This window comes from Condylostylus longicornis, unplaced genomic scaffold, assembly GCF_029603195.1.
Source record: "Condylostylus longicornis isolate FDR11 unplaced genomic scaffold, ASM2960319v2 ptg000013l, whole genome shotgun sequence".
Taxonomy (NCBI): domain Eukaryota; kingdom Metazoa; phylum Arthropoda; class Insecta; order Diptera; family Dolichopodidae; genus Condylostylus; species Condylostylus longicornis.
Window position 1 is genome coordinate 14416909 of NW_026577982.1, and position 13832 is coordinate 14430740.

The following is a 13832-nucleotide window of genomic DNA, read 5'->3' on the forward strand; positions in this document are numbered from 1 at the left end:
TTTTTCAATTTAAAAGCGTCACATTTTTTAAAGAACATTAAAATTTTGTTTATATTTTCTTTTCTGTTTTCCAATTAAAAACTCCAGTTTTACATTTTAAATTCTAATTATAATAAATATTTGTGTTACACGTATAAATTATGACATATATAATTAATTTCTTTATTAAGTTTCATTTTTCATTATCGCGATTTTTAAAGCTTTGTGTGTTTTACTGTGTCAGTCCAATAGTTTTGTATCGTCATTGCTTCCAACGAGTTCAGGAACGAATCATTATCTAAGCTGTACATCTCGTCAGAATTATCCTAAAAAATAAATAATGTAATGTTATTTTAACAAAATTGAGAATTTTAAAAAAAAAGTTTTTTATACCCTTATTGTACTATCATCGATGTACACACTTGAATCAGGTTCACTTAATGCTTGTGGTTTATTTAAAAATCTTCGACGATATAAAACAATTCCAACTGTTCCAACACCGCAACATATCGCCAACACGGATAAACATATGCCAGAAATAGTACCAGCATCCATTACGTAAGCTCGCTTAAAAAAAGTAGATAAAAAATTTTAAGTAATAATTAAAATAATTATGTCAATTATATTATGTTAAAGCGCAATATTTGTAAGCAGTATCTATCATATTTGACAAATTTTAAATCAGCAATGTAATTAACAACATTTTTAAGAAAATAAGTCACAGTTTACCTGTAATGCTTCTGACGAAACATTTCCACCATTATCATCTAAACGATTTCTTTCATTAAAATCCTCTTCTTGTCCTGCTGATCTTGTTAATAAACTTTTTGAATCGGCTGAGTAATTATTAATAAAAGCATCACGATATTCTGATGACAAACCTTTTGATTTACGTACACGTTCTACATCTTTATTTAAACTTTTATCACTTAATTTTGTGACATTTTCTAATGTAATTGGAAGTTTTCCTGTCATTTCATCATGATTACTGCTATTTATTGATTTTATTAATTCAGAATCGAAACCATCCTCACTTTTGCTATTTTCATTATTATTTCCAAGATCAACTGGATGTAATATTGTTGTCATAGATATAGCATCACTTCCTATTGTCGTCTCATCTAAATTAGTTAGAATTGATGATACATTTTCATTATTATTACCATTGTCACCATTGCTTATGCTAGTTTTCGATTTTATTTTACTAGAAGCTTTTGTAACTTGCATTATATGAGATACTGCTTTTCCAAATGCTCCAGTAGTTGTGACTGTAGTTGATGGGCTTGGAGTTGTTGAGATTTTTAATTGCTCATGTATTTTTTCACCTAATGATATATTTGTACTAAAATTTTAGAAATAAAATAAATTTTTAAATTAATTGTTAAAATTTTCGATAATTTTAAACATATGTACCTTAACTTACTAACATTACTATTATTGGTATCATTACTATTACTTATACTATGATTACTATTATTATCGAAACTAACTACATCTAATGACTCCTGTTGTTTTTTTAAATTTTGATGAAGAATTGAAGATGATATTTCACTTTCCGATGTATGTGAATCCAATTCCTTTAAATTCTCATGATTATTTTTTTGATTAATTGCTTTTGGAATCAATTGTATCACACTTTTACTACTATTACGATCACTATTACTATTACTATTGCTATCGGTAACATTCATGTTGCTATTAATATTTGTTTTGATAGTTTCATCATTATTATTATTAAGTTGTTGTTTATGCTGAACTGAATGGTCAATGTCTTTAACACTTCTATCAATTAATTGATTTTCCATTTTGGGTAAAAGTTCTTGGGCGGATGATGATAATGACGATGATGATGATGATGATTGGAATGACGTTGATGACAAAGACGGCACTGCTACCGAAGATATTGAACTATCATCTTTTCCACTATTTAATTTTTCAATAATTTCTTCTTTTATTAATAAAGTTCTTGGAATATTTTCACTTCCTGCTATTATATCATCTACATCTGTTTGTGCTGGCAATGGAAATTCGAGTGGTAACTTTGCATTATTATTGTTATTATTTTGATCTTCAATTTGTTCTACAGATGGACCATTTAAAGGATATGTCGCGACGGATGTAAACGGTAACGTAGCGAGCACTGTAAAACATTGGAATATATTAATAACATGTTACTATCAAGCATACATACATATTATAAGATAGCTGAATAAATAAAATTTTTAAGAAATTTATTTAAAATACTTTTTTCGGTAATAATTTATCAGGTGAATCGAATTATTCATTATATAGCATTTAACATTTTTAAACTTACCGCTAACCACTGTAATCCAAAACCAATGATTCCACCAATACAATGTCATGATGCTATAGAATAAATTTCAATTTTTTACTATTTCGGTGTATTTTTATAACTATTATTACGAACAGTTATTTTATATAAATTGGTTTTATTGATTATAACGGACTTCAATTTTAGAAATTAGAAAGAATCTGTAAAAGAAGAAAAAAATTAACGTTAGAAAATGTTTAAACTTGTATTAAAACTTAATTTAAGCAATATAGATCGAAATTTATATATTTCGAAGTAAAATTATGATTCGAAGTAAAAAACAGAAAAAAAAAATATTAATTTAAAGTACATAATTCAATTTCCTGCTTTTCATTAAAAGAAGTTAAAAATTGGTTAATGGCTATATACAATGCGATTCCGTATTACGTGACGTTATGAACACGAAATGATTGTATTTTGTATAAATATAACAGCTTAGATTCGAAAAGAATATTATGCGATACATTATAGTTATAAAATTCGTGCTCTGGGTCATATAAAACTCTATGAATTTAATTAAGAAAATATAAAAATGACAAAAATACCAAAAAAAATTCATGATCAATTAAAAGTTAAAGTTTGAAGTTGCAATTAAAATTACAAAATTTAAGAATCGATTATTGATTCGCAAAACTAATCGATCTAATACAATAATCGTTTTACTTATTTAACATTTATTTTACATACTGTTGTTTTACATATGTTGATATTTGACATGTTGCTTGATTTAAAATTACTCACTCCAACGAAATATTAATAATTATATTGTCTTCAACTCGATAGCAAATAATAATATAAAAAACGTTAATTTACTTTTAACCAACAACAATTTATCTGTTATATATGTATTTCAAAAAACTTATTTATATAAGTATTTGGTGTTATTATAATGAAATTTTATTTGTAAACTTCCCTAAAACATTTTATATACGCACCACCACTGTCCTGGTTAATATCCATGGCAGCGTTTGATAGTTTTTGACATTGTTTATGTAAATAAGCATAACAAAATAAGATGTCTTTTACAAATAACAATTATTTAAATATTTTAAGTTGAATAGATTTAATTAAGTTTTCAGAATAATTATGAGAAAAAATAAAACTTAATTGATATACATATGTACATATGTATATATGCACATTGTTTATTTGAACGAAAAATAATTTATTTTGACATATTAAACTCAAAATCTCATAATAAAACTTTATACTTCCATGTTTATGGAATTAAAATATGAAAATCAATTTGTTTGTATTCCAAAATTCCCATTAATTCTTATAATTTTGACATTTATGTTAAATTTATGTTAAATAAATATCTTTTTTAATTTTCGCCTTTTTTTTATTAATTTTAAGTTTTTCTGGAATTTATGTATATATAACAAAATTATTTGACATTAAAATATAAATTTTTTTTAAGTTCACCTTCAACAGTAAACTTTTTGTTTTTGTGAAAATTATGCTTCCATTATTATTTGACAACATTGATGTTAGCTTTGACATTAGCTTAATGGTTTGTGTTTACATAATCTTAATAAATTAGTGTTGAAAAAATGAAATAAAATTAATGTAGAAAAATTTCATACAAAATTTGGGAAAATTTCTTATGTAATTTTTTATATAATTCTCAAAGTTTAATTATCTGTAAAATTAATTTAAAAGTAGTTTCAGCAAATATCAAAGATTATCAATAGAAAATTATAAAATTTTTTCAGTATGAACTGTTTCTTAAGAGATAGTGGATAGCAAGCGAATTTTTCTACTTTTATTATAGAGTTAGGAGGAAAATTTTAAGGAAAGCCCTTTTTGTTATTTAATATTTAATTATTTTTTACTATTTAATAGTAATTTATTGTAATAGAAACTTTTTAAATGAATCTTTTTTTTTATTTCCAGGGAATTATAGATTACAGGGCTGTACATCTATTAAGAGTACATATAATAAATTTTTCATAATATTTACACAAAAAGCTCTAAAACTGCAATGTTAATGCTTCGATGAACTTAAAAAAAAACCAATAAAAACTTGCTTGATTCATAAAAGGTTGCACAACATAATATTTATGTACATAATAGTTATTGTTTTGGAAACAAAACTTTCTTTACTATATTTTTGTTTTTTATTTTTCCCCATTTCTTTTTTCCCATTTCATTTGCTTTATTTGAATTTCAATTGTGAAAGAGTAAACTGAATATTTATGTTGAAAAGAAATTGTTTTAAACTTCCTAGGTGTTAGAGTACATAAAAATTGCGATAAAACAACATGTTTATTTAATAATAATTTTTTTTTTTGGAATAAATGAAGAGATTTTTTTAGTTTTGTAACAATGCCAAAAGCAACAAAATGATTAATTATGACCTTGAGAAATCTGCAAGAATATCTCGCTTTAACAGCATGCTGTATTTGGCGCCTTATTTTTTTTGTACTTTATGAATTTGATTTTAATGACGTTTTATTGTTTTTATCCCATATAGTGAAAAATTATTTCAAAAAGTTTGAAAGAAAAAAATTACTTTTTTTAGCTTTATTTATTTGGTGAAATATTTGATCAAAAATAGATAAACAATCTGGCGAAATTCGCTTTGAACTTTTATTTATTAAAAAAATTTTATGTATTAAAAAAGGATAAGTGATATAAATTGAAGAAACCCTAACTCCTAATAAAAACTTAAAAGGGCAACGATATTCAATAATATAATTTTAATATCATCCTTACTTCATAAAACACCCCTACGTGGAATTATAGACCTATATGAAAGTTTATATGTTATCAACAACTTTCACAAGCAGTTTTATAAAAAAATAATTGCATATCTCTCGGCGAAAAATCTGTATTACTCGTATGTTGGTTGAACGATTTCCTTAAACATATTCTTTAAACAACGTTCCATTGCATATCCGTAAGATAATAAACATAAAAGTCACAAAAGTTTTGTATTCTAAAGAATGCAGCAATTTTACAAACAGACGCGTGGACACAGAACCACAAACGAGCAAATTGAAACCAGTAAACATATTTTTTGTTTTTAATAAAAATATTTGGTTGAAAACATACTAAAATAGTAAAATTTTTTCTAACAAGAAGTATTTTCACCGTTATAATTTAATGCTTACGCAAGTTTGTAATATAAAAAAGCGTTATGACCTAGTAACACCTTCAATAGATTTATGATTTAAATTTTTTTATTTTCAAAATAAATTTAAATTTACGCGCATCGTAACCCAACAATAACAATTAACGTAATATCTTATGTATACGTATCCGTTAAAGAATGTAATTTGCTTTATGTACTTTTCAGTATTTTGTATTGCATTATCAAAATAGGTGAGGTTAAATTGTTAAAAGGTGTCAGTTTTCAACTTTTATGTGTACCGTATTGGGTCATGAGAGAAAAATAAAAACAAAATATTTTTCATGTTTTTTCTTTTGTATAATTTTTTTTTCTTTTAGTTTTCTTTTTTTTCGTGTTAATCTTTAGAATTACAACTTATAATAAGAAAACGGGCTAAAAAACATTCAACAATGACAATAAAATTTTATACAATATTGGAAAAATACATATACTTAGGTTTTGTTACAAAACGTCAACACTTTTTGTACCTGTTATTTATGTACGTATTGTTATTATAATAAAAAATAACTGTTAATTATAAATGATGTTAAATAAAATGTTAAAATGTGTGGAAAAACAAAAACATAAATTCGATGAATTTGTAAAATTATTTGCAGTTTTTCTACTCGATTTGGGTCTAATAAGTGTAAACACACATATGCATGTGGACAAGCGCTTAATTACAATTAATTGCATTTTGCAAATTATTTTGTTTTTCAAATATTTAATTTTATGTATGTGTTCGTGTACATACATGTACTTACAATTTTTTAGGTAGGTATATACATGAACTTTAGGTACATATGAACATGAACTTTTAACAAATTATTCAAAGGTCATTGACAGCAAGATTGATTTTGGAATTGCAAAAAGCAATGTTTGAATATTACAACATTAAATAATGTCTAATTCTATCAATTGAGTTAGATGTGTTAAAACTAAGTATATTGCTCATATTTTTAAAAACTTCTTTAATTATAAGTTCAAAAAAATTAACAATTATCTTTGATGTATCGCAATATAACAAATTTCACTTTTCTTTAATTAGGTTACCACGCAAATTTATTTTCTTCAAAATATAATGTTAATTATTAAATTTCATTATGATCATTTAGAAGAAAACAAAGAAACTATATAACTTCTTTATCACATTTTAAAAATCTTCAAAAACTATACCTATTTGTGTTTTATATCGATTAGATCGTGACTTGAATCTGAACTCAATTCAAGTAAATAAAGTAATTTAAAATTTAAATACGTCAAAAAACTTAAACTTTTTTTTATTTGATATTCATTTTAACCTATAATTATAACATAACCTATAATTGTTTATCACATTTAAGCTTTTCTTTGTTATTTTTAACCCACCAACAAAATGTAATTTCTTATGACAATAATAATAACCTGTGTGTACGTGCTTTATATTTGTAAATTTCTATATTAATTGGCATTTATAACTTTTTAATACTCATATTTTGTGTCATCTTTTATTCACATGTAGCAAAGAATTGTGACTAATATTCGTTATTAACTCATTTAATGAAATTAACTTGTCAATTAATTTTTAGCGTAAACTATAAGAGTGGGAAAAGTGTTCTTTTAATAAAATCGTTAAATGCGCATTTATAAAATTCACAAAGTTGTTTGCTGATTTATTTTTTAAGTTTAAGAAATTTAAAATTTTAAAATTAAATTTGTTTTGAATTTCATTTTAATTTCTAAAATTTTTATTCTTTATATGGAACTTAGTGTAAACAAACAATAACAAAATTCCCAATTTGTTGTTTCGTTCTCCCTTAAAGCTTATTTAACGCTTGGTATAATTTTCACGTAATTTGAAAATTAGATTCGCTTTTAAAAATAATACCAATTTGAAAATTACATATAAACACACGTACTTATAAATAATATTATCGTTACTTTAACAATTTTTAAGTAAACTATTTGTGTACAAGTTAACTAGTGAACGTAAGTCAAGTTAAACGTTTATATGATCTCATCAACAACGCATAGCCACTTATTAACTGCTAATAAGTAAATCTAGTTAAATTTTACTTTGATTACTTTTGGTTTTTGCTTTTTTTTTGCTACAACACAAAATACACAAAGAAAATAAGCGAAATTAAAGAAAATAAAAACACATCAATTTCAGGTGAATCACTATACTATCTATATTCACCATATTGAATCAAGTCGGGTCAACTACGTGACTCATCTGAATTTTATTATTTTCCTTCTTTACTCTTGATAAATACTTATTTAATCTGAACATTTTTATATACAACAGGTATACGGCTTCAATATTAAGGAGATAAAGAAAAATACATTAAACACAAATATTTATAAATACATATACATACATGCATACTATTTTATATGCAGACATTTACATACAAAAATTTACAAACGTTCTTTATCAATTTTGAGTTACACAGGAAGAAGTAAAAATATTTTCAGTTACTGAAAATTGGGTGTTAATTTCAGACAGCGATGATCATCCAATCCTCTCATCAATTTATTAAAACGCAAATTTATTAACGAGAAGAAAAGAAAGATTAGTTGATAAACTTGTTTAGTGTTCTTTTATACCTGTAAATAATTTACTAGTTGAAGAAAGAATATTAAATTAAAAATACAAGTCAATTAAAATAAATGGTTTGTAAAACAGCACATCTCGTTTCGATTTATTACGTGAGAATGTAAAAATTAGAAGTTTTATTAAAACTATTAATTATTTCTTATTGCATACTTTTAGACGGAATATTCGAAAAATGAAATAAAAATTAAACCAAACAGGTACTTTAGTTAGGCAAGGAATGTAATATTTTTTATCTTTTAATGAGGGATTTTCCTATACCTTCTTACTTTATTCGAGGATAAGGCTAATTATCCTTAAAAAAGGAAAGATCATCGTCGCAAGCTTTCAAGCGTTTATAACTTAAAGTGCAGGGGTGAATAATTTTTTTTTTAAACAGAAATATTTTTGAGTGACATCTGTTTTCTTGTGAAATTTTAACATTTTATATGAAAGGATGAACAGAGTGAAACAACCGCTAACATTTTTCGAAATTTTTTTCAAGTTAAGCTAAAAATTAATTCGATGACAACACCATTAACAAAACAGTATAAAGAATATCGTGAGTCATTAAAAAGAAAAAAAAATTGATTTGGAAAGTTTACAACGCCAAGCTTCCATATAAAATTCATTTTTATTATTAAAAGTCTTTATAAAACTCATATTTTTAGTGAATTCAACTGCTTAGTGAACCTAAATACAATTTAAAATCAAAAATTTTTCTTAAAGGTGTCATAATTTTTTTAATTATTACAAGTTTATTTAGAATTCTGAACACTGAATTTATTTAGTATTGTTAGTTGGATATTTTTTTTTTTTGAAAAAATTGGATCAAAATTGAAATTGAATTTTTCAGCAATACAATTTTAATTGCTGAATTACTTATTCAACTCCACGTTAGATTTTGTTCTATTTGGTGAACAATAAAATTTTCCTGTAGCGGTAAAACCTTTAAATATTTTGAAATAAAATTTATCAATATACGTTATTGTGAAATTAAAAGAAAAGAAACCGCAAATTTCCTGATACAAAAAACAGATTCGCTTTGCGGCAAATTAATGTTATCAGTATTTAAGTATATTTGCGTTTATCATTTAATTCAATAAGTGTAGGAAATAAACCAAATTACAATATTAGAATGGAAAAGTGCTTCACAACACAAACAATAATTTTTAGTGAGTTCACTGTTCGCACATACACTGTTTAACACATAATTGCGTTAATTTTTTTATACGCATAATGAAAAAAAATATAAAAGATTTTCAAAGAAAATTATAATTAGTTGAATTACTAGAATGAATACTTGAGGGAATCTTGTATGTAGATTTTCCAAAGATTCACTGTCATAGATGGGTGAAAACAAAATTTAGGTATACACCATAAAATCAGCACATTTATTATTTTACTTTATGTCATTTCAAAACCCATTTGAGCTTTTCCGGAAAAAATCTCACAAATTCTATAAGCAATTAAAAGTTAAATTAAAATTTTCATTACTATTGTTAAAAAGTTATTAAAATCCACATACTTGTATTTAAAAGTCATCATCAAAAGTAAGAGAAAGAAAAAGTTGAAAAGTTGAAAAGGTACTCACATTAAAATAATATTGTGGTAGGTAGGGTAATTAGCAAAAAAATTTTTTTTTAGTCTATAATGTTTAATTGGGAAATTTTAAAATTTTGCTATCATAAATGATTGAAACAATAAGGAAAATTAAATAAAAAGAAATTCAAAAAATATTTTTCTACTATAGAGAGTTTTTTCTCTTTTTTTTTTTAATTATTTTCCATTGCGATTTTAAATAAGTGATAGTAGTATGAATGTTATTTATATTTTAAAAGTGAAAAAATTCTCATAAAATCATGGTTTGGTGCTGTTACTATTGAAATAAATTTCTGCTTTTGTGTGTTTTGTTGTGGAAACGCTCTGCTTAAACAAAGACATTTGTTTTACTTTGTTGTTTTCTTTGTTTTCCTTCCGGAAAAACTATATACTTAATGGAGAATTAGAAAACAAATGTTTAAGTACAAATACGAGAAGCTCTACATAATTTAACAAAAATAATTGATTGATCTCCAACAATTGAAATTATTAGATGAAGTTTGCATACAATGCGTAAATAACTGGTTATTCACATTTAAATATGTGCAATATAGCACTCGAAAATTGCTAATTTGTTTGTTTAAGTTTAAAGTAGAGGGCAATAAACTATAAACAGTTCTAAAATCACATTAGATCTTAAAAATCAAAATTAAGTGATTAAGTAAAGTCGATGTTAAATGAGGATATTGTGACAGAAAAAATTGCATACTTCTGGGTTAACTTATATTTAAATAGTAAATAGCTACATAGCTTTGTAATCAAAAGGGTGAATTCTTAAAATACTAGCTTTTATTTGATCATATTCAAAACCAAATAGTCCTACATATATGTATTTATTTAAAATCATAAAAGTTAAACCCTGATTCTGATATAAAAATTTTATAGAAAACTTTTTTGGATCACCTCGTTTTAAATGTTCACATCTAATATAGCTAGTAAGTAAAATATATTTGCATAGTTTTTAATAGTCACAATTATTTAGTTTTGTGCTATTCAAACATTTCTAAATCACTCTTATTTGCTCTTGAAGTGATTGTTTTTTTTTGTTTTTAATTTTAAAATGTATAATTAATTTTATTTTCATAAAAAATCTTTAACATACAACTGTACCAATGTACACATAATATATTTATGTAAAACATGTGGTTCCTCAATATCAAAGAAAGTTTTCACAACTTTTCACTGTCATTTCGGAATAGAAAGTGAAGTATAATTTTTTTTCTTCTATATATGAAATTGTTTTTATGCAAACCGTGAGAATTTCCAAGGGATTGTTAAAAATATTCAATTATTTTTGTAATACGTTTGATGTAGGTGTGTATAAAATGCATTTCGGAAATAAAAATTTTGTAAAATGTTTTGTTATAGAAATTTCGAAAAGAATTGAATAAAATGTAGGTTAGATACAACAATTAGGATGAAAGCTAAATTTTTGAGCGTTATAGAGTAAATTAATAAAATATTAATAAGAGGTTATATTAATCTTACGTTCTCAAATGATGGCCCCAAATCGTTTGATAATTAGGAATATTTCAAAATTTTAATTTATGCATAGATTTTTTTTTTAAACTTTGCTTATTATAAATCTGAAACTATTTTGTGGCTGACCATTTCAATTGATTCCATTTCAGCTAAATAAAATATTAAAAATATTAGAAAAAAAAAGTATTCTTAGAATTATTTAATTTGAGTGGTAAACAAATATTTGAATCATGTCACAAATATTCGAATCACATCAAATTTAATAAAAAACAATTTCGTTGCCAATCCGAAATTTATATTTTGGTTTGCAACGATGTGTAGCGCCAGATCTACCATAAATGCAAAGTAAGCAATTGCAGTGGACGCCGGACAACAATTGCGTCATTGAGAACTTAAAAAAATAAAAATTTTTTACATCACGTATTTTCCAGAAAATTGTCTTCCTTGTTGAAACTCCAAATTTTCGAAAAATTTTATTCTTTTCCAGCGAAAAATATCGGTTTTTTCTAAATCTAGTTCCAATAGTTTTACTGAATAGTATGAAACTAATTTTTTTTAACAATTTTAATTAGAAGAGAAGCAAAAAAAAAAACAAATTACCTCCATATTTAACAAAACATTTTCATTTTAAACAAATTACCATTTTAATAGGAAATCCTATATGAAAAGTAAAAATTCATAACAATTTTTTTGTTTACATGATGAACAATACAAAAAAAAATGGCACGAGATTAAAATTAAAAGCGAACGTTTTAATTACAATCATCATTTTAATTTACATAAGGCAATTCTTAAAGTATTTATATGGCAAGCGTTTATAATTTAAAGCGATAACAACAAAAAAATAATAAAAACACACAGGAAAGAAAATAAAAACACTTAATAAATAAATAATTTTAAGTAATAACAGCAACTTAAGAACAAAAACACGAAAATATAAAAGTAGCAACAATTTTAACAACAACGTAAGAAATTAAAATGTTTCTCCCCAACTTTTTCAAATTACATGCATACCTGTACCATGTATGTATGTATGAATATCGTTTCCATTCTAGTTAAAATAAAAAAGAAGAAAGGAAACGCGAGAAAAACAACGCTGAACAACGTATTGACCCAGTTTTTGTTAACAAAAAACAACAACCGACAACTGCTCTACTACTTACTAGCAATAATATTTGCTATACAACACGAATTTTGTTGTTTATGGTGGCCTTTTTCTGTTCTCCATATTCATATTCAGAGTGTAATAAGAACTACTCTGGCAATACATTCTCATTTTATCGTGATTATTATTGTTATTATTAGTATTGTTGAGTACTCGTATTGTTACTGTCGTTAACTTTTTTGTTGTTCTAAAAAAAATAAGGTGAGTTATTTGATGAATTTCCTGTGCTGTCGCCAAATATACAACAAGTTTCATAATCCCCTTATTTTTTTTTATTTCAATACTACGAGTATATATACATATACATGTATAGGTATTCGTATTTAATACAATATAAATGAAAATCTATTGTGTATAAATGTATACATATACAAATCAAGCAATGGATATGCAAATTAAAACAAAGATTTTTATATTATAAAAGGTTAACATTGTTGTAATGTTGTATTAATGTTCTAAAAATTCAAAAGTATATGTATTACAGTTTTACATTGCATGCATTTTATACTGACACTGTTATGCACAACATGTAACATAATATAATACTTTAGAATTAATATTGTTTAGTAAATTGTATAGTAAATATAACATGGAACAGAGAACAAAAAGAAAAGTATAACATTATGATAATTATACCAGATATATATAAAATTGTTATACAACAAATAATACAAAAACGTATAAGAATATTATATGACTAGAGTTTTATACTACACGTTTAATTTTTATGTTATTGTTAACAAGTGATCTAATTTCAAATTTAAGTTCTTGTTCATTTAACAAAGTATTAGCAGTAAGTATACCAAATTTAGTCAGTATTACCATGTTTACATACTTAAATAATTTCTGATAATTTAACTGCTAAATTATGTCAATATTTTAAAGATGATTGAGTATTAGTTCAACACAAAAAACCTTATCTACTCATGCATTTTTATAAACAACTGGAAAGCATTTCAAGCAATAATATATGAAAACAAGCAGAATTAACTGTACTATTTCTCTGTTATTTCAAAACATGTGGCAATTCCATTGATCTTTTCATTGAACTTTCCTTTAAACCTAATTAAAATTCTTATCGGATTTTATTTTTCTTTTTGGTCTTCTAACTTTTGTAATAACAAATTTATTGGTATTTGGGCATACCAATTAAAATTTAACTATGCCAAATTATATTCTGTGCGACATTATTATTACATTATGATGTACTCATTGTAAGTATACACTCAGTAAAAAACTGTTTTAGTAATTTTTATTTTCACAAAGTAAATTACTATTCAGTAAGCAGCGAAAACTTTGCCTTTTCTTAGCAAACAACTTTCAAATAAAATCTAAATTAATTAAAATATTTTTATATTTTTTAAACATTTAGGTGAGGTCGACCGTTTTGAATTTCTAATAGTTATTCACCATTTAATAAAATATGTAGTTAAAAAAAAAGAAAATTTAAGTAATAATATAAGTAAATTATAATAACAATTTAAAATTATTAATAAACACATTCACAGTTATTTATATTATATAGAAAAATTGTTGCTTTTCACAAGATAATAAAAGCTGAAATAATAGTAAAAATCCTTAT

General features: G+C 24.2%; 1 protein-coding gene across 4 annotated transcripts in view; it reads right to left on the minus strand.

Annotated features, from left to right (window-relative positions):
• Positions 1–6: 6 nt before the first annotated feature.
• LOC129605397 (probable serine/threonine-protein kinase DDB_G0282963) overlaps positions 7–13832 on the minus strand; it is a 51132-nt gene continuing 37306 nt past the window's right edge. For all 4 annotated transcript variants that reach the window (XM_055515140.1, XM_055515141.1, XM_055515138.1 and 1 more), the window contains 5 exons: positions 2294–2472; positions 1393–2119; positions 709–1321; positions 373–546; positions 7–305 (listed from right to left, as the gene is read on the minus strand). In XM_055515140.1, the coding sequence (XP_055371115.1) occupies positions 195–305; positions 373–546; positions 709–1321; positions 1393–2119; positions 2294–2342 (1674 nt within the window). In that variant the 5' untranslated portion in view covers positions 2343–2472 and the 3' untranslated portion in view covers positions 7–194. The remainder of the gene's footprint in view (positions 306–372; positions 547–708; positions 1322–1392; positions 2120–2293; positions 2473–13832) is intronic.